The following is a 22,368-nucleotide window of genomic DNA, read 5'->3' as shown; positions in this document are numbered from 1 at the left end:
AAAGACATAATAGTGAGGAAAGTCATCTTATCTAGGGTCTCTGCTGCAGAGCCTGTACAGAAAAAAACCCAGAAGAAATTCAGTGTTCCAAGAGAAAACGCACTATTACTCAGGAAGAATAAAAGGTGTACCACATAATTTCACTTCTAGAAGATATGTTTGCAAATGCAGTTTAAATGATACCGCATTATCATCATCTTGACACAGGTCATGCTCTCAGTCTGGAACAGCAACTGAATTCTCTGAAAACTATGACTAAATCACTTTGGTATGAGCTGATGCAGTTCCCTCAGTGGAAGAGTTAGATCAAATTCAGTCACTCCTGTTTCTGAGTCTGTAATTCTACAAACAAGTGTGACATCGTGTTTGAGGAGGGTGCCTTTGCATTAGTACTGATAAGTGATTTTTCCAGTCTTTTGTAAAGGTGTCTGTAAGCTGAAAGAGAGATGACCACAGTTGCATGAGGATTTTTCATACCTCTCCAAGTGTACAGAGCTCCATGATTATCCAAACTGGGTTTTCTGTAATAACTCCAATAAGCTTCACAATGTGAGGATGATCAAACTGACGCATTGTTACTAAAAGGAAAAGAAGTAAGTTGGTGTGTTACATAAAATCTTTTTTTTTTTTTAAATAAAAATAAAAAAGTCAGTTAAGAAGCATTTAGTCTACGACCAGAAAATATCACAGTTCTGCAGGACTTGAAACAACTGCTTGCAAGCAATAATGTCTGGTCATTTAAAATTCTGTGGGCAGTATGAAACACCACTTGCTTCAGTAAACTGCTGGGGAAGGTGCAAGTCAGGTCAGGTTGTCTGGCTCTTCTGCCCTGGTTGAGCACAATATAAGTTAACATAACAACCTATCAATCCAGCGCATGACCAATTAACCCATGCCTTTCTATTGGATAGAGGAGGAAGGGGAAAAGAGTATCTATAATTCAATGTCTGGAAAAAATGTATCAATTTACAACACAGACTAAAATCTCATTTAATCGTTACATTCACATCTCATTTTATTTTCCATGGACTTAATTAGCTTTTCAGTCTCAGCAGTGCAGTCACAGTATATTTTATGCAATAAGACACAGAAATCATAGAATGGTTTGCATTGGAAGGGACCTTAAAGATCACCTATTCCCAACCCCCCTGCCATGGGCAGGGACACCTTCCACTAGCCCAGGTTGCCCAAAGCCCCGTCCAACCTGCTCTTGAACCCTTCCAGGGAGGGTTCTCCCTGGGCAACCTGTTCTCTGGGCTTCTCTGGGCAACCTGTGCCAGTGCCTCACCACCCTCACAGGGAAGAATTTCTTCCTTATAGCTAATCTAAATCTACCCTCTTTCAGTTTAAAGCCATTACCCCTCATCCTATGACTACACTCCCACATAAAGAGTCTCTCTCTTCTTTCTTATAAGCCCCCTTTAAGTACTGGAAGGCCGCTATAAGGTCTCCCCCAGAGCCTTCTCTTCTCCCCAACTCTCTCAGCCTGTCCTCACAGGGGAGGTGCTCCAGCCCCCTGATCATGGCCTCCTCTGGACCTGCTCGAGCAGGTCTATGTCATGCAACTTGGATTCTGGGTAGTTCTTTCAGTTCCTGGGAGATCAGTCTGGGTGTAGGTGTCCACACAGAAGGAAGGTTTTATCACTTCCACCTGGCTTTCAGTCACGGCTTTGCAGCAGCAGTGGGTGAGAACCATTTTGTTTCAACAGGAAGCTATGTCCATCTGACTCCCAGAAGGAAATAGCCCAGTTTTCCAGAGACCACCACCCCTGAGTGCACGGCCACACAACCTGTTACACCACGCCCTGTTTGCCTGTCGTGTTCATAGCACTCCAGGTCACTAGTGCTCCCCAGAGTCTGCCTTTTACAGCTGCAGGGGTTGGCCATGGTTACTCCTGGCCTTCTCAAGCCTCATCAGCCACTCTTGTGTCAGCTGCCAGCTCCTGGTGGCCCTTTGTGACCCTGGTGTTGCCCAGGTTCAGGTAACCCCTCCATCCATCATGCAGAAAGTACCAGCACCGAAGCTCATCACCTCAATGAGTGATGGCTACACCACAGTTCAATCTCCCGCCATTGCTGCCAGCCCTGCCCAGGTCCCCTCAGCTGCTGGTTCCTGGTGGGTCTCTCCACTCCCCTCAGGTTCCCCCAGCTCACGAAACCCCCCTGTGCACCGCGGCCCATCGTGCCGGCACCAGAGCTGCTCGCCTCGGTGGCTGACTCGGTGCTTGTTTATGTTTTGGGGAGATGTATTTGGTAGGTTAAATGAAACATCAGTCCTCTGATTAAGTTCTCTTCCAACACATGCATGACAAACGTCCTTAATTTAATCTTGAAGTAGGGTCTTTTGTACATTTGTAAAATGTAAAAAATGTAAAATGACAGTTTGTAGTGTCAACAAAAACACATGGCAATTACCAAACTGGGAAGTCTACTTCAGTTAGCCTAAAACTGGACAAGAATAAAAATGCGATCTTTTGACTTTTAATTAATCACAAGCTAAAGCCAGCAGGTGTTTTTGGATTCCTACTCTGATGAGCTCTAAATTCTACTTCTGTACACTGGTACACAGCAACTATAAAACCACATCTTGCAATGCCACAAATTCCAAGAAAAATCCTTGGACAATGCTGTTTAGAAGACCTAATGTTGTAACAGTTTAATAACATATTCTCCTGCAAAGAAACTTATATGGGCAAACTTAAGATAACATATTCTTTAAAATATTAATATCTTATGAATAATACAGAAAAAAAAATCAATAAAACAAATAACCCTATATCAATGACATAGCCTAACACATTAATAAAAAAGAAGAAACAATGTGGTGAAATGTCAAACGGGCAATAACAACTGCTAAAATACTACACAGAATTGAAGCTAGCTTCCTAATCATTCAAATCCCCTCTTCCCTTTCAAAGTAAATGGAATTTTAAAGTATGAAAGTATGCACTGCTAAACTAGTTTGTCTGAACCCAGTGTTAGTATTAGAATCTCAGTAAATAAAGTGTATATTCCAAACAAGCCCCAATTATTCAGCTTTAGGGTTCTCTTGTGCTTATCTAACCTAATGCAATTTACAATATTTTATAACATGGGAAATGCTGCTTCATTGATGTAAAAATGAAGCAGGAATACAGTTTTAATTATCAAAGCAATGGAAAAGCAAATAACACAAGTAGTTTTATAACATATTGTCTTACCAGTTTTAAAAATAAAATACTCCATTGTTGGAAAGTACTTCCCAGAAATCAAATCAATCAATGTTAGCTAACAAACTCACAAATTCAGAAAACTAGGAGAGTTATTTTATCATTTTGTCATCCAGTTTCTAGAGGCAAGAGAAATGAACTCCTTGCAGAAAGGAGCAATCTACCAAACAGGAAGTGGAACATCACTACAAACCTCCCCAAAACAGGTGGTTTGTATTTTAGCATATACAAATGCATTAATAGTAACACACTGCTCTGCAAAAGCAGACAGGAATGAAGAGACAGGTGCTGCTCATAAAAACATTTTCTTTCATCTACTATTTATTGTGAAGTGTTCCTCCTTGCAAGAATCAAAACTACTCCAACATCAAAAACTCCACCACAAGCAAACAACTAAAACGCAAAAATATTTTAATATTCCTAATATTAATATTAAAATATTAGGAAACAGATGTCTTAATTCAGTGAAATATCCAACTCTGCCTCTCCAGATACTGGATTTGGGCCTTTTGAAGAGTGCTCTTGAAAACTAGGAGGCAGTATCTTCTGAGAGAGTTTGCAATCTGAACACGAGCAAGGGAAAGGTAACAGATGGGAATTAGAATAAAAAAAAGAAAGAAGAAATGGCAAAACTATTAAATCAAAATTGAAAAGCACTATTTATCTGTCTACTACGTTGGCATTTCCTAATCTGTCAAGCTCAAAGTAGAATAAAGAACATTCAATGAGCAATTATTTTCTACATTGTTAAGAGACAGCAGCCTACCTTTGACTGTTAAGTTATTACTATAAGCAATGATATTTACTTTTACAACAGCTAGAAATATAATGGAAAAAATTATAGTAATTTAAGAAAAATCTGACATCCAGAAATAAGAAGGCATTAGCTATGAACACAGATTTTCAGAACAAATGGAAAAAAAATCCTTGAACAAAGGAATAGTGAATAAAAGTATACTGTAACATCTGGCCATAACCAAATAATTTATTGATACAATACCTTTACGAGATTTATAGATATACAATAGCAGAGGATAATACGCAAAAATGAAGGCCTAAGTCTCACATCTTCATTTACTTACAAAACCAAACAGCACAGAAATCAGTAACTACAACATTTTTATAGAAGTTTTCTGCTAGTATTCATGCCAACAAGAAGTCTTCCTCTATGTGTGAAATGTACCATTTGGGGAATGCAATATTTCTGGGCAATTATTTAGAAAATTGGTTTATTCTATGATAATTTTTAGTTCTGAATTTTCAAAACAGATCTCCGTTAGACCTAACATTTTTAGCAACTTTGTTAACAAAGAGAACCATCTGACCTAAAGTAATACACTGAAACAAGTGCTATGTTTTTTAAATTCCTTAGGAGGACGAAAGAAACAGAGGATCAGATCTCTACTATTCTAAAACTGGTTCTGAAGCCTTTCAGGAGCCAGACATCACTGAAAAGATTCACATCAGTATCAGAAGTTTCTGGCACAGATGGCTGCAGTCTTTGCAAGGACCAGTTACAGAAGCTACCCCAAAAGAAGTATCTTAATACTCACAGGCTTCTTGTAAGAATTTTTCTCTAACGCTGTCTGAGGTGCAGTTTTTACATGTTTTGATTGCAACAGCCATAGCTGGATTTTCCTGAAAGACATTATTGAGAAATAACTGAAATACAGCCCACCAAAAGCCAAGTCCTTTAAAATTCTAGCAAAACTGCTTTAGAGAAAATGATTTACTAAAATATCTTTAGTTAATAAATTAAATTTTGAAAGCTTCAATGTTAAAGTATTATTATAATCAAGACACCTAGTATACAACATTGACATCTAATGTGCCTAGGAAATATTTAAAGTTTTAAACTATGTTAAATCATACAAAAATTATGACAGAAGATAGTAAGTTTAACTGAATAGTACTGTAAATTTTTTGCATTATTGAAGATATTCTTGACAAAAGCAAACAGGTAGATATATGCCTAACAACTACACTTAGCTTATGCAAGCAAGCAACCTGGAAAGCCAAATAAAGCACTTTTTGTGGCTCTTGCAGAGCAAAGACTGGCTATAATTTTGAACTCAAACTACAAAGGCAAGTAAAACAAGGATTTTACATATTAGCTTCATGATCAGTTATATCAAGGGCTTAAAACCAAGTTAAACAGAACACATGTATTCAAAATCAGAAACAGATTTTACCATCTGACTGCTTATCCTCTGAATACTGAAAAATTAGAAGCACTGAGACAGCCCAAAGGAAGCCTCTAAGCTCAGGTGGCATCTTTCATCTTCTCTTGCTTTTGTGTGTTTTTCAAATACCCTTTTTCCATAAGTTACAGAGCTCACAGAATCTGCAAGTGTTTTTCTCCTGAGAAGAAGCTTTAGGTGTTCAAACTTCACTAATATTCAAAACGCCACGACTTACTTAGAAAATGGTATTTTATGACATAGTGTATCCCCACAGTAACATGAGGGGCTCAGATGACATCACTCATTGTTGAAAGCAGCTGAAGTGGTTTAAAATTAAGCTTCTACATTAGGTATAGGTCTGCTCAAGGACTAGGATGCTTTCCTTCCAACTCGGAAATTGGGAATTCTGTATTGCTTAATGGGAAGATTACTAATCAACCTTTCCCCAAAAGGCTACAGGATTGATACATGTCATCACCTAGTTTTGAAGGCCAGTGAGAGCTGAAGATTCAGAGAATTATGTGCTATGTGTGCTCATGCTTGCTTTATTTTAAATCTATTTTTATAGACAAACATTACCAGAATTAGAATAATATGTGTATTTTGCAGGCTTATTGTACGTTACTCACAACACAGCTCTTCACGTTGATTTTGCAGGAAAATATTGATTAAAACCTTTTCTCATGTATAAACATGCCCATAAACTGACTGAAAAACTGGTGGTAAATTAAGATGACTTTATTCCCTTCTGAAATCAGGATTCAGTAATCAACACCGGATGAGACCGCTGGAGGCCTGCCAGACCAATCCCTCTCCTGGTGTTACAGATAAAGTTTTTGAAACATCTCATAACCAAGATTAGCATCAAAAGGAAGAGTTTCAGTGTCTGCAACCAGCAAAGACTCCAGACATTTTGCAAAATTAATATAGGAAAAGGCTTCATATCAGGGTTTTGCTGATCTTTTGTTTTCAGATAAGGAGACAAAAGAGTGAGGATATATCAGACTGGCAACAGTTTGTGTACTGAGCAGCAAACACTATTTTAAATGACACTTCTGGATTAATCCCGCAGGTAATCAGCCTTTAAAGACAGTCTTATCTGAATTGCTTACATCTGAGCAACCACATCCTATGTGTATAAATACATTTTCCAGTCAGTATCCTATCAATACAGGCTGGTTGTGATATTTCAGGAATACCTAGTAGTAAGCAGCATTTGAGAAGATGCTGCACAGTCACTAGAGTAAGAACTTTATAAGTGCAATGGACAGGGATAAGTGAGATTTTTTTCAGATTCAAATATGAGACAGCAGAACAAGAAGCCAGAGATCACCCCTGTATTTTTGCATGTGAGCTGAATATATGAAGGGATGGAAACACCACCGTGTTATTGTAACTAATCTTTTCTCTGTTGTAAGATTTCTTCCAAAACTGTAAGTTACACTCTGCGACTAGTACATTAAAATTTATTAATAACTTTGTTTTCCCTTCACATATTCAAGTATCTTAAACATAGTAAATTTTTTATTAATAAAGCTAATCAGCAGGTTGCCATTTAAAAACCTCATACTAGACACAAGATGACTGAATAAAATCTGTTTTCCAATTCAAGAAAAAGGAGAGAGACAGCATTTTCAAAACAATAGTCCCTAAGAAAAGGAGTCTTTAATTGGTTTTACAGAGCATTAGATTTATCCACTGTGCCCCAAGTTCAGTGAAACTTTACTCCTCAATTACTCCTGTTAACTTGGACAGGATGAAAGGAAAAATAAGAATCTCCCTTAATGCAAAGTATATCAGATCTGCTTTTCTAAATGAAGGTATCAGAACAGACTTCAAACTCGTCTGAAATGGATAACATGTATCCTTATTTACTTAAATACTGCATTAAAGATTTATTTATTTAACCCACCGAGTCCAGGACGCTAACCAGCAGTTTCTGGGAAATGTTGTTTCTGAAGTTAGAACTAGATTGTTGACCACATGAAATATTAAGTCATCTATCGAAAATCCAGACAATTTCTTCAAATGAGAAATAAATCTTCACTTTACACTTGCAGAATTAGTTTGTTATAAGCCTGAAATCGGTTGAAATTAAACAATTTTCCAGCTTTCTCTTGCTTTTTTCCACAAACTTAATTTTTTATCCATTTAAATTGCAATCTTAATCTTTGTGGCTGCAGTCTAGAAAAACATGTAAGCACCAGCCTAAATTACACAAGTCCTGCCAACGTCACTGGTTTCATCGAGGTGACCCTTGTGCATTGGGGTTTTGCTGGATCGGTGTCCAAGTATTTTGAATCTTTTCTTTCAGGTAAAAGTAGTAACTTTATTAACGTACAAGCTTCTTTGTGAGAGATACAGTGAGATGGTCACTGGAGAAACACACATTTGTTTAATGTTATTGTCCTTCTGTTGCAGGCTACTGCCCTTCCAGCATAGCAGATTAAAATTGCTTCTCAGTATTTCAGCACATAAATTAGATTACTTTACCCTGACACAGTTGGCAGCTTCTGCACTGAATGCTGAACCTAAACTCAAGTCAGGCTGGACACCCACAAATACAGTTTTAAACTTTGGAAAAGGTTCTAAAGCACCAAATTCTCAATAGGGGAGTATGGCCAAAGGGGCGTGTGCTTACCATGCTTGGACACACTCAAAATGAAGAAGAGAGTGTATGGTTGGGGTTAAAAGCAATGACTTCTAATTCTAACTCAGCCAGTGGCTTTGGTACAGTCCTGAGTAATTTACTTGGCTCTTTTGATTCCTTTCCTCATCTATAAAAAATGGGATAAAGGAGCAGAGAAACTACTCTGGAGCTAGTTTTCTACTTATCTGAAACATGAGAAATCATCTCTACATGCTGATTATTCCAAAAAATAAATCACAGAGTCAATATTTGTTCTGGAAGACTCAGGCATCTAAGGAATACATTTATTTTTTATTTTATTTTTTAACTAGAAAGGTTTTACTGTTTGCTTATTTTTATTGCAGAAGTGAGGCTTACCGGACTCATGTAAACTCCTTGGTGTACATCTCCAAACTGTCCTTCACCAATGCAGCGCCCCAGTTCAATTCTCTCCCTTTGAATTTCATAATCTCTGGCTATAAGAATATAATGCACTTAAAATATTAAATTTATGATGAAGGGCAAAGAAATAATCCACAAGATACAAAACTCAAAGTAAGTCACTCAAATGTCTCACATATGAATAACTAAGATTAACATTTGCTGCACACCAACCTATACAAATGCTTTATACACACAGTGGAAACCTCTTAAACAAATGTCTGAACCAAAGCAATGAAAAAGGAATTGTGAAATCTAATTTGCTAAATTAACTACTATGCATTATTTATTTCAATGCAATAGACATAATCGAATCCTTCTTAATTATAGCTAGTAAAAGACACAGAACACAAATAGCCTAGGGCAATAGTGATGATATTAAACAGCCTTAGCACACATCCCTTAGATGTTTAAGAGAACTCCACTATGTGGTATTTTAGATCTTGGTACCATCAAATGAGCCCAGAGAATTTTTAAAGAGGTAACTGCAAGAGAAAATACAGAATCAAGAGCATGGCAAATAAAGATAAAATGAAAGAGCAAAATTTTGAGTGCACTACACCTCTATCAGTGTGTAACTGAAGTAAAATTGTTATGTTTTGTGGACTTGTGCAATTTTGTTAACTTCATGGTTTAATAGACTGAGAATATTACTGATAAAAATGGCTCAGTATTTCAGCAAAACATTTAATCAATTGCAATTGAATTACTTCAGTTGCAATTTACTTTCTAGCAGACATGGAAAAATATTTCAGGAATAGCAGAAAAGCAGGTACAGTATATGTTTTCACCTCTACTTGTATTATTCAGAGAAAAAAAAAATATAACCAACCAGCTTAGGACTTCGTAACTGATGATTTTGACTTCATTAACACTACAGAAATAACGTCATCTAGAGCTGGATAATGAAGTGATAAATGACTTTTTATTTTTTTAAGTATTGCATTTTCCTCTTTAAAATCCCAAAGCTAACTGGTTTAACTATAAATGTTTATTAAATGAAAGTGAATAGTAAACTTAAAAATTCCACATCATTCCAAATTGCAAGCATACAGGGATGGGTAAAGGGTCTCCTGTTACCTTCATCTATTCCATAGCTTTCTGCAGTGCAATTAAGAGAAAAATCAAATGCTTACTTAGATATAGCTTCTTAAAACCAAGACAAGGACAAACATTTTTTAACTTTTTTTTTTTTTTAAATGAACAAATATACTGATGCAATTTTAAGTTTACATTAGCAGAAGTCACAGGTCTGTTCTTGTGATCTTTACTGACTCAGTCCTTTGAGAGCTGAACACTTGAGTCCACTTCAATCCACCAAAGCACTTAATGAATTTCAGTTCAACAGCCCATCTCATGGGCTTTGAATTGTATGCATACTTAAGCGTTCAGCATCATCCAGGGCTGGGCCCACAAGTAATTACTTCCATGAATTTAAATGAAAAGATTAGGAAAAAAAAAAAAAGTTCACACAAAGTTAGTATGTTAACAAAACATAAAGGATTTAATTTATCACAGTACTTTTTGATCCTGCAATTATTTTAGTAGAATCATGTAGTGACTTACTGCAAGACATTCAAAACACATTGTTTATTTCTGGAAAACATATATTCTTGCTTTTCAAATATTTATGTTCAAATATATATGTTTTTCAAAACATATATTCTTGCTTTTCAAATACTTTCCACAGTAGTAGAAAGTATGTTGTAGACACTGAAGTGATCATGGAACACTCCTGGCCACATGGTAAACTCCAGAAATCCTGACATATATTCATGGTTCTGCAGCAGCACGTGGTACCAGTTTAGCACCATCCTCCCCTCTTACACTAACCAAACCCAACATTTTTGCAGGTCCGCGTATCAACGGATTGTCTACTTCTAGAGAAATCCTTAGTTGTTAAAACACAACTGTAATTTCACAGACACAACTTTTAAAATCAGAATACTAGACTTTCATGTTAAATTAGATAGCCTTGACAGTTTAAGATGATATTGTAATTCAAATACGCCTTAAAATAAAATCCTTGTGGCGGCTAATACATCATTTTTTTGACTTCAAAGATGAAGACTCAGAAGAACTTTGAATTTTTATTTTTGTCCCTAAAGTCTTTCATCTTTAACAAAATTGCATGTGGTACAGATGACCTTCCTCTATCATGGAATTTGAGAGCAGCAGGTCTGTCATAGAGCAAGGGTGAGATACAGTTAGACAGCAATACACAGAAGCTTTCCAAATTGTTTGCTCTTATCACAGAAATCTTACTCATTCTTTAAGCGCTGAGTTTGGCATCACAATCAAAAAATGTACATTTTGAGACACAAACCAAATTTCTTTGTGAAGTCACCGACAGCAGCAAAACAGATTTTGGTTTTATTTGCTTCAAAACCTGACCTTGAAAAACACTGAATCTATGAGTTTTCAAAACCGTAAAGAATATTTTCTTTGCACACATATTACTTAAGGATAAAATATAAGATTCAGTTCCTGCTAAACCAAAGAAGATTTTGGATAGAAAAATTCCCAAGTTAACTTCCATACTTACTTGATGGCATTGTATAAGTATCTTCTTCATCTATAATCTCTGCATAGTCATCTGTCTCTGTAACGGGAACAAGTGAAGAGTTTCGGAAAAAGCAGATGAAAATAATTCTCCAGAACAATATCTCCAATTTATCAAGGCTGATATGTCACAACCCCCAACTTCACCATTGCTGGGATGCATTTACAATAGCATGAATAAAACCTGCTCATGCATAATTTATGGTATGATAATGACCTCAGTGCCAATTATACTACATCACATAGATGCATTCAACAAGAAATAAAAATAAGATTCATTTGTATTCAAAAAAGTTCAAGTTCTGTAATTGAAACCCATCTAAACTGTTGACTTAAAATCTTTTTAACAGCAAATTCCACTGCAGTGAGGAGAAAACATTATTAACAGATTAAATTGCTTTACCTTCAATACAGTGTGAATAGTTTGCTAGCTTTTTATGTCAAACAGGCAGAACAAACAGTAAAGATGTTCCAGGGCAGCATTGACCTACTGTCAGTGTGGCGAGGTGAGTTACTTTTTCACAGTCTTCTAGAGCATAAAGATCTTTTAAGTCACACTCTCGCCTTACACCCATTTTTCTTGCATTAGTCTCAATTTTTCTGGTTTAGTGGAAATTCACCACCAGTTTTGCTGTCAAGAATCAACATCAAGAAAACAACCAGTTCTCAAAATTTTCAGAAAAATGACAGTGTATTTCTTCCTCTGCTTAAAACTCAGGACTTTTACATGATCTGTTCTCAAACTGGTTTAAATGGTGTAAGTCGTATCAGGTCCTTCTGCTCTAAAGAACTTCCAGTGTGGGGGGGTTGTTTCCTAGCGGTCAGATAAATTCCTCCGGGGGTTACAAAACCAGTCCACAACAGTGAGATAATTTTTCACTTCAAGGCTGTTACATTCTACTCACCAACTTTAAATGCATAGAGAGGTTCTCGAAATTTAATCATTTCAAATCCCGTATGCAGTTTTCACGGTTGGTTTCAGGTGGTTGGTTTTAGGCCACCTCTAAAAGGTATGATTTACTCCCCCTTTTTCCCCATCTGCCCTGGAGCATATGTATATCCCTACACCTCCCTGGCATCATTTCTAGAGGTATGGTTTCTGAGTGGTGAATGCGACAAAGCCACAGTGAGAGTGGAAAGAAGGATGGGATGATCCTTTTTGGCAGCAGCCCTCAGTTCAACCAACTTAAGCCAACTCTGAAACCAGAGAAAGGCTCATAAATATCCACATACATAAACAAGAAACTTAATTTTCAGATGAACTGAATATTTAACAGCTGGGAAACTACAGGTTGCCTATAACCTCTGAAGTGCAAAACACTTCAGTGAATAAATGTAGTTTTATGATCCTAACTTCATACTACTTAAATGAAATTAAAGTGGTTTTTTTTCAGACTCCTGTAGGAATATAGCATGTCTTGTAAAAAAAGAATCAGGAAATTCTATGCCATTTAAATTTTTGCTAGGCAATTTCCACTTACGACACAGCAAAACAGAGTCACCTAATGAAAATTCAATTAATTATAAAGACAGTGCATAATTCTAAACAGGCAGCATACTGCAAGGCACTAATCTCTTTTTTGTATGATTTTCCCTCCCTACATTGTAAACTAATGTTTTTGTAGAAAATAAGCCCTAGTTTACTATAAAAAATAAGCATCCATTTGAAAGAAATCATTAGTGTGACACCAATGTGATGAGGATAAATCACCCTGCTTCCTCGCAATATTGTGGTAAGATGTTTTTAACTTTTAAGTGTGGTATATTAACTATAACTGTAATTTAACTGTACCTGTAATATAACTATTGTTACAAGCTAGTATTTGAGGGTACTAGAAAGTTCTTTATGTAAAAAAACCTGAATGAATGATATTATAAACATATTTGAGAAGAATTTTAAAAGTTTGGAAACTAGAACTGGTGCCACACTGGTCTTTAAAAAACCAAACACTTTTGTCACACTTTGGACACACTGATTCTGGAACAGTACTTACAAGATGCGATAAATGGCTTGGCTTGTTCATCTCGCTATTTTAAATTAATGAAGTTATTTCATAATAAAAGTATTATCAGAACACTGCAGAGAACTTTATACGGTTTTGATACATCGCCCAAAACCGGCCAGAAACTAAAAGGATCTTCAGCAGTCAATCCAAATAAATTAAATCTATGAATTAACTAAATCAGTATTTCTTGTTACACATTTACACTCTGGAAAGGAATATATAGTAAGAATTCAGAAAATAATTCCTACATGTCTCGCATTGTTTCTGGGAATTAAAGGAAAATTCAATCAAGGCATTAACACTGATCTGCTCAAAGTGTTCTGCAACAATGATAACTGACCTCCCTCACGTGCAGTCTTTACCCCACAGTTAAGAGTCATGTATTATGAGACTGTTACCAAGTCTGCTAAGACTATGTCTGTTAAGAGATATTCCAGAACCTACACGGAGTCTAAAGCAAAACTCAGCTGGGCAAGGCTCCGCAGGTTGCTTTCCGAAGAAGAATGTGTTACAGCAGTCTCAAGGGCTAAACACAACAAAGCAGCAATTCCAGGAGATGGTCTATCATCAAGGCCCTTGATAAGTCTAGAAAAACTAAGATTTAAAAGTAGGGCTCATTATCGCTGCTCTCTCACACATTTTAAAATCAGCACTGAAGCTCTTCAGCCATTGGTCAATCCCAGATTCTTTTAGACAGAAAAAGAAACAGGTCGCTTTTGGACAAAGATACAATCGTGGTGGAACAGATCAGTGACGTAATTGGAGCTTTACTAAATCTGAATGCATTTATTAAACAGTAGAAAAAAAACATCCTAGGGTATTAAATCCATAATAGCTAATCCATGACTTTAACTACATGTTTGAAATTGCCCTTTTCGTGATTTTTTTCCCATTTATCAGAGCCCATAATTTACAAAAGAAGACAAGCACCAATCAAAAGCTATGTAGGGTCAGTATCTGAAATACACTTTCTGAATTTATGAGAGAAAAAATGTCCTTTGAGTTTTTAATGTTTTAAGAAAAGAAAGAAAATTGGGATAGTATTATCTTTGATTTATATCTGAAGGAGAGAAAGGAGGTGAAAAGTTATACGTGCTCTTTATATTTTACTGAGAGGAAGGCCACAAGACATTATCTCTGTTTCTCCTTATCGCCTTCCTTTGCATACTGCTTTTTATGCCCTTTTAGTACCTCCCTTTTATGAGAATAAAGATACATACACTATCAGTATTAGCAGTTTGATTTTTTCCCAACATCAGGTGGAATCCTTTAGAAAAATACCTAAAAATCTCTTTAAAAAACAAAACTAAAACCCAACTTGTTTTCAGAGGATAGCAAGTCAGTATGTTCAAGAAAAAAAGATTTACGCAGTCTGAAGGAGTTAAATATTTTGTAGTAAGTTGCAAAGTTTTGAAGAAAAACATTAAAATCTGTCTTTAAGATTAGCATTTGGGGTAGCTGAAACCTGATTAATATTTCATGTATTCAATCTACATTAATCTATCTGGTACAGCTTCTTTTAATGCAAGGAGCAGTAGTGGACTACAGAGCACTCTGATGCTACCATGCCTTTGAAGCAACACTTAGTAGACTAATTTCTCATGTCTTACATCCATTGACCTCGCCCACTGACCGAAAAATTTCTGTGATACAACCATTTCAATCAAACTGAATGGACAACTCTTGCAAACCTCTAAACCTCCTTTGCATCGTGCCAAAGCTCTCATTGCAAACACATGCAATACCGCATCCCTCTGTGTTTGAAATCGTTTTTCCTTTCTCAATTCCAGTTTAGCAGAAAGTGTTAGTTGCACAGCCTGTAAAGTACAATATTTATTGGCTAACGTCCAAAGCAGACTGCTTTTTAATATTAAATCTGTATAAAATTTATTACTGAAATGCGCATTAAGTGGTACATGGATATAAGAGTTGCATATTGCACGTTAGTAACACACAGACTAGAAAACATATTACCGTCCCCACTAATTTCATCTGCAGATCCAGGTGGCATGCAAGGAAAGAGAAAAACAGAGGGGGAGAGAGAAGGGACAGAGAAGGGGAAGGGGGAAATATACTATTAAATTCATGAGTAATCCAAAAGTATTCAGACTGCAGTTATATTATATACCTGACTCAAGAGAAACCAGAAAAGTAGCAGAATTTAAGACTTCTCACCTAAAACCCAAGGGACAAAGATATGTTCTAAGAAGCTTGTATGATGAAACAGAGTTATTGACTTTCAAACACAAATTTACACAAAAATTAAATTTGGAAGTGAAACTATTTTAATGCATTGTTAAGAAATGCCAATTTCTGATTTAAGTCAATACTCCAGTACAAAATAAATCTAAAGCCAGATGAGTCAGTTCAATTGGACTTTTCACACACACTTATGACTTCGGGTAACTAGAGTTGGTGTTCACCCTTTCAAAGGAAATGCAATCCTGGGCTATCACTAAGACATGAGTAAGAAATGGAACCATCTAAGTATTAATTATACAGAGCATATTGCAGTTTTACAAAGCTGAAATTTAAACCAGTTTCAAATGGATCAACTCTACTGGGAAGCTGTTCAAATGAGCACCATATTCCAAATTTATGGTAGCGGCCCTATTCCACACCAACACCCACAGCACAAGCTGATGCACTTTAGACATTATTTATAAATAAAAGGAAAATGAGCATTAATGTTGTAAAAGTAATGCACCTATTACTCCAATTCTTCTTACCCCTAACAAAGCCAAACTGGTCCAGACCAAATGCTGAACCAGTATGCAGCCAAAAGCATCACTGTGTTCAATATTTAATTCAAAGTGATCTTAAGCTGATGCTTGTTGTTGCTATTCTATTTCATTCATAAGCATGCTATATCAGGGGTCCAAGAATGAAGTAAAAACACATTAACCAAAACCCCCACGAGTATACAGGGGCTGCATAGCTATATAAATGAAATTATTAACATGTTTATCATTGTAGAATATGATGCTTAAAACTAAGTCCCCCATAAAAATGAGGACCAGCAAGTTTGTGACACTGCATGAAAATCCAATTCAATAGGAGGAAAGGGGTAGCAGAAATTTAATGAAATTATTCTTGGAACTCTGTTTACCTGAGGCTAAAGTAGTAAAAAAAACAGTAACTGCGTTAGTATATTCAGCTTTTGGGTTAATAAGGCAGCCCTATACAAAGAGCAGTGCAGTACCCTTAGGCGGCGGCTCATGGGAACAGAAGACGAAAGGGAGAAAGCGTCTAGCTTTCTTTACTTTATGCTGACAGTGATTGACTCCTTTACAAAGAGGCAAGAAAAGGAAAGAGAAAAACAGAAACAAATTATTTGGAAATAAAAGAAAAGAGACTGGAGAGAACATCTACAATGAATGAACATAAAAGTAAAGGTTTACATTACAATTCTGTATACGCAAACGGATATACGAAGGTTGTTGAAACTTTAAAGCATATCTGGTATTTTCCTTCAAATTCCATTCTACAGCAAAGTTATTCTTATTTCAATTTTTAAAAGTGAGACTAGAATCTATTAAAAAGTCAGCTTTTGCCAACCATATATACCATCCACTGACAACCCAAAAAGCATTGTCTATCCCAGCAGTGTAACCCACTTTTGCAAGCTCCCCATCTAAGTTCTACTGGACTGTGCTACAGTTAAATTCTGATTTAAGTGTCAGTCACCAGACTTAAACATGGACGTATTGACTTTCTGGACCCTTAAAAGAACTTTACACAAAACAAGTATTTCACACAGCAGGAAAACACAGTTTCTCTGTCCCACTGAAATACAACACTGACATGTTTTATGATCTGAAATCTGCCACTGGAGTTTTATCGTCAGTGCAGACCTGTCTTGCCAATCGATATTCTAGCTCTCCAAGGACCTCTGGGTGAGGGCCCCATGGCACTGTCCTCACTGTCCCCTTTCCTAGTCAACCTACTGCATTTCATTAGTAAAGCCCTTATCAGGAGGAGAGATATTTTAGAGTAGGAGGAGGTACAAAGAAGCCACAACTGCTTTCACAAGGTGACAAAGGCCACAAGACGACACTAAAAACCTGGGGATAGCTGCTCCTTTTACTTCTCGTTATCTATTTGCTCCTCTCTGCTTTCCTCTTCTCCCTCTCTCCTCTATCTCAGGAAATGCGAGAGGCGGTTTAAAAACCTGTTCAACCAAAAACCTGCATCTTGTTGCTGCTAGTCCTTCACAGTCAAAACTCGAGAGCGAGGTCCAGCCACCTTGAGTTATACAGGCAGGAGGTACAGGTGTTAAAAGAGCAACCCAGTACGACAGCAGCAGCATACTGGTCAGTGGTGGGAGGAGTGGAGGAAGGGTGGAAAAGGACAATTACCTTTTAATAAAAATAACTTCACATTATTCATAGATTCTGAAAACCCAAGAACCATCAAAGCAGCTATACTTCATGAAAGCACCATCTTATACGCAGTTGTGCACTTTTTAGTGGCCAGATTTTGAGGGATAATGCGCAGAATTTTTTTAAAGGTGTATTAAGTGTGTTTCAATCACTGTGCAATGTGGAGGCTGCATGTTGAATTTCACGCATGCAAATCTAATGGATAATGCACTATTATTTACAACCCTTGCTTCGCTAAGATGGCAATTTTAATCCAAAGTTAAAACAAGTGGGTGAGATTTATCATTGCATCCTAAACGACAAAAAAGTACCATCGTAAGAACTGCTGGGGTGATTAAACAGAAATCATTTATCAATTTTGAAAATTTACATGTCATTGAAAATGACAGAACATTAATCAGATTCAACGCTAAAAACTAAGAGGTGAAAGGAGAGGGCAAAATTATTGAGTAAGTTAGTGTATCAGCATTTCTGTGTATACCACGTTACTGCACTCCTAGGGACTTATCTTCCTAACACCACATAACACAATTTTCAGCACTATCATTCTAACACAAACCTGAGGTAACATTCATAAAAAGCTTCAGACATAGTATGAAAGAAAAGAAAAAAGTACTACAGCTATTTTAAGAGACTACTGAAAAGGTATTGAAATAAGAATAAAGGAATCCAATACTCTGTACTGAAACACAAGAACAGGTATAGAGTCGCTGGAAGCAATGCAAGCTATCTAAAAGGAAAGAGATGTTTCAACTCTTGACCTGACTGCTCAGGCTACATAGCTAATTTAGGCTTGAAATGCTGAAATGCTGTTCACTCTTACATTGATACATGGGTGGCAGAAGCTGACTGAAACCTGACTCACCTATTTCATATGAAAGGCAGACTGAAATGGCAAAAGAGTTTTTAGTTCATCATGTGTGGATCCTGATGCCCTGTGACACGGAGTCCAACCAGTCTTCCGTATTTCAAACTTTGCCTTTACGATTTATTGTCTAAAGTTTGTTCAACTGTTCTGCCAGACTAAATGGAAGATTGCTTTGCCCTAAACTTACCATGTCTTCAAGTCTAGCTACAAAAGAAAGTTTATTTAGGTAAAGAGTTTAAAGAGTTGATTCCAAGTTAAGAAAAATCCAACAAACAGACGTTCCAACACTTTTTGAGGAGCTTAAGGTACCTCCTTGAAATGACTACTGCTTAGAAGGATTTCCACAATTTCACACCAGCCTCCAGCCAGGGTGTTGCTACCGCCTACCTAAATGCCCCTAATGCTCAGAAATGCTGCTGAAGACTTCACTGGACTTTTTTTTATATAGTTCCTCTTCTCCGTACTAAAATTATTGTGTATGAAAAGACCAAATCACTTGCTATGCAACAGGTTATGTTAGAAAGGAAGCGACCAGGCTAGAGGGCAGTTACTACTGGAGCTCCTCATTAGGCTTGTATGAACAGATAATCAACGCTGGGAGGCTGAAACTGATAATGTTCCATTCTATTTTAGTTATACATTCCTGAACCAGTTTGATGGAAAACCCTGAAAAAAATCTGTAGAAGTAATAAATCCATTTGTCTTCAAGATTTTGAAATAAAATGAGCCCTACGCTGTTGTCACATCAAGTATGTTTATACATAAACAACAAAACCCCAAACCTAATACTGCATGGAACGTTTCTTTAGTCATACTCCAGTGTCATTACTAGCGAAGCAGAAGTGTCTGCTCATATCAAATGAATGGATCACAAAGGAGGAGAGTAGGAGGGGAAGAATTCTTTAAGCAACGACACAGACTGATGAAAGGAATGCAGTAACTTCCTAGGCACTGATAGGGAGGCAACCTGTTTAGACTGACTCCACAGTTCATTCTGCTCTTCTTGGGCAGGAAAAGAAGCATTTCAGTCAGTCTAAAATACAAAAAGATAACACCACCAATCTGTTCAACTGTGATGGGAATCTGAAATATTGTAATTTATTAACATTAAGGGTATTTTTAACTGTATTATCTTATTAATTAGCAGAACAGCTGGGTGAGTTAAGAAACAAGTAACTCCGTGAACTTGGGAGGCTAATGACTTGCTCAAGGTTTGTAAAATTAATCTGCAATAAATCTTAGGCTTGAATGTCTCCCACATATGGCAGAGCTACAGCTGTGAAGAGCCTTTATATTCCTCTAATTACTTAGTAATGTGAATGTATAACTATGCAATTTATGTTAAGGCTGTTAGTCTTTCTTTTCAGAAGTGAGCTGTAGAGTATGACATAATTGAGCTAGCAGACATAGTTGTAAGTACTTAAGATAAAATTTTTCATCTCAAAAATTTACTTACACTTTTCAGCATTGTCTTTTTGGAGTGACTTGATAAAATGAACATGAAAAAAACTCCCACCTTTACAACCTCAAGCAAAGAACACCTTCTTCCCCTACCAACTAATTCAAATGGAACTAGGAAATACAAGTCCCACACAAGAAACTCTTTCAGAGTTGAGCACAGGGCAGACCTTCATTTTGAGCACAGGAATCATGAAACAGAGCACACACTGTGCTTTGCAAGCAGAAGTGATTCAATAAAATCTTATTTATCTTTCCATCCTTGTTCACAGCTTGATTAGCCCTCATCATTCACACATACATTCAGGTCCGTTTGTATGCTCACAGCTCTTTCATTAAGAACATTCTTAATTGTTGTAATGGTGAAATCAGGTGAATACTTTTAGTCATTTTTTCTCTCCTGTTTGCTGCATTTTGGCATGTGGCTCCTGCTATATTTCAGTTTGTTCTAGGTAACCTACTGAAAGTCCCTCTCACAGATTTACTATACCATATAATTTTTTCTGCATACTAAAATCTCACTTAAAGCATGCTTATCTCATTTAAAAGAGAATGTTTTTCATTCAAACTGAAATTTCAGGTTAAGTGGTATGACTAAAGTGGCAACTACTTCAAACTCAGGATCTGCTCATCAGTAGCACCTTAGAGAAGAACTCTCATGCCACTTCACTGCCATGATCAGGAGTTAACCACCGTACGTGATTTAAGTGTAATGATATTATACTATAAATCTGTGATGCTAAGGCAGAACCTGGAAACTAGCTGAGAAGCCTGTCTTTCAGGATGATAAAATCCTTCAATTCCTGTAAGAAAACTCTCTCCAAGAGACCCGATTTCTCCTTTGTGGGGCATGTTACTGGACAGATCTAAACCATGGGGTACAGTTATAACTTCTTACAGAGCCACTGAGCAAACAAATTTTCTTTTTTTCCTCTACAACGAGGCAATGGCACACCAGCATTATTAGAAACTTATGCCATCATATTACCATGCACTTACAGCTACACCCCTTTTTACTTTAAAATGCTACGTGTGTTACTAACCAGCTAGGGAACAAGATGATGAATAAATATTTTTTTCCCTTTTAAACGCGTGTGTCCTGGGGTTTGTTACTGAGATGACTCGAACAGTCTGCCTTAACATCTGAAACAGGGACCATATTTTCAGACAGCTTTCAATTTCCTTCACCAAAGCAGCACACGCTAAAGCTGCAAAACTAGCACCCCCTTTGAACCAAGACCAACCCTGTGGCAGGCCCTAAAAACCCTCTTCAGGCACACGCCTTGTGCTGGCTCCTGCAGAATGGCTCATCTTCTTCCTTACTGTCATCTTTCCAGTTACACCTCCCTCCTTACAAACACGTTATTTTACTCGGCAGTACCTGAATATCCAAATGCCAAGAGTGACTGCTTAGAATCACAGAATCATTTAGGTTGGAAAAGACCCTTAAGATTATTGAGCCCAACTGTAAACCTACCACTGCCAAGAACCTAACATTGCCAAGACTTGTTCAATACTCTGCTTGTTCAATACTCGCTGAAACAAGTGGGCCTGAAATGTCATATTCTGTAGCACTGCATGTAAAGCAACATTTGAGCTATGATTAAAAAAATTTATGTCCACAGAATTCTCTAGTGCAAAGGAGGCACAGCGATTAGCCAAGGGATGCAAAAGCATATTTATTCTTCCTGGTCATATTTATATAAGCAAGGATGGGGCAGAAGAAACTAAAGAACTCTGTGTCAGAGAGCATTTATGTAAGAAGGGAGCAAGCAAAGTACGGTTTTATTAATTTCATTTTATGAAGAACTTTTTATAACATATAATTGACTAGGTAAATTATTATTTTTGGAAATACGAGTATCAGGAAATATATGCATCACCTTACTAAGGCTAATGTTTGCTATTTCAAAACAAACTGCTGGCCAAAATAAGTTCCTGTAGACTAGAGTAGAGCATTTTAATAAGGTGACTCCAAGCAAAACAGCCGGAAATCTAGTCAATAAAATTATAGTAAACTGGTATGCTGCTGCTTACAAATTTGATATACTATTTACACAGAGCAAATAGTTTAGCCTTACTGTTTCCTGAGGGTACACTCTTGGCTAAGTACAAAGAATTCTTTTTTAATGTAAAGACAGAAGTAGAAGGAGATAAAAGTTGGAACTATCTATTAGCTAAAAGACTCATTGCTTCTGGTGAATCACAGTAGCTTAAACCAAAACATCAGATGAATACCAAAGAAATCTAAAATCCAACTCATTTAATTGGACTTCTTATTTATGCTTATTTATAATCCTACACACATGCAAATGTAAAATTTGAGGGATAAAATTATTGCTATGCTTTAAAAAACAGAGGAAATCTGGCAGGCATCTTACTTGCACACAGGGAAAGACAGTGCCCACTGCAAGGAACATTAAATTTGGAGAAGCAAGGCAGACAAATAATACCGTAAGAAACAGAAGCATGCAGGGAAAGGTGTGTGGTGAAACCTGGTTCAGTGACACACAGCCATAAGAGAACACTTCTTGGCTCCCAGGTTCAGCATTCTGCTGCTCTGGATTCCTGAAACCAACTTCACACTTCACTAGTTTGAAATGGCCTTTATTTAGAGCAAAAAAAAAAAA

At 36.8% G+C, this 22,368-nt stretch overlaps 1 protein-coding gene across 10 annotated transcripts in view; it reads right to left on the bottom strand.

Annotated features, from left to right (window-relative positions):
- PTK2 (protein tyrosine kinase 2) overlaps positions 1–22,368 on the bottom strand; it is a 230,038-nt gene that overhangs the window by 42,701 nt on the left and 164,969 nt on the right. For 4 of the 10 annotated variants that reach the window (XM_074831417.1, XM_074830880.1, XM_074831507.1 and 1 more), the window contains 7 exons: positions 16,233–16,316; positions 15,005–15,022; positions 11,008–11,064; positions 9,543–9,563; positions 8,400–8,497; positions 4,763–4,847; positions 478–578 (listed from right to left, as the gene is read on the bottom strand). In XM_074831417.1, the coding sequence (XP_074687518.1) occupies positions 478–578; positions 4,763–4,847; positions 8,400–8,497; positions 9,543–9,563; positions 11,008–11,064; positions 15,005–15,022; positions 16,233–16,316 (464 nt within the window). The remainder of the gene's footprint in view (positions 1–477; positions 579–4,762; positions 4,848–8,399; positions 8,498–9,542; positions 9,564–11,007; positions 11,065–15,004; positions 15,023–16,232; positions 16,317–22,368) is intronic. The other 6 variants (XM_074831148.1, XM_074831671.1, XM_074830964.1 and 3 more) reach the window with 5 other exon arrangements.

The sequence above is a fragment of the Strix aluco genome, chromosome 1 (genome assembly GCF_031877795.1).
Source record: "Strix aluco isolate bStrAlu1 chromosome 1, bStrAlu1.hap1, whole genome shotgun sequence".
In the NCBI taxonomy this organism is placed as follows: Eukaryota; Metazoa; Chordata; class Aves; order Strigiformes; family Strigidae; genus Strix; species Strix aluco.
This window is presented reverse-complemented; position numbering and strand designations above follow the sequence as displayed.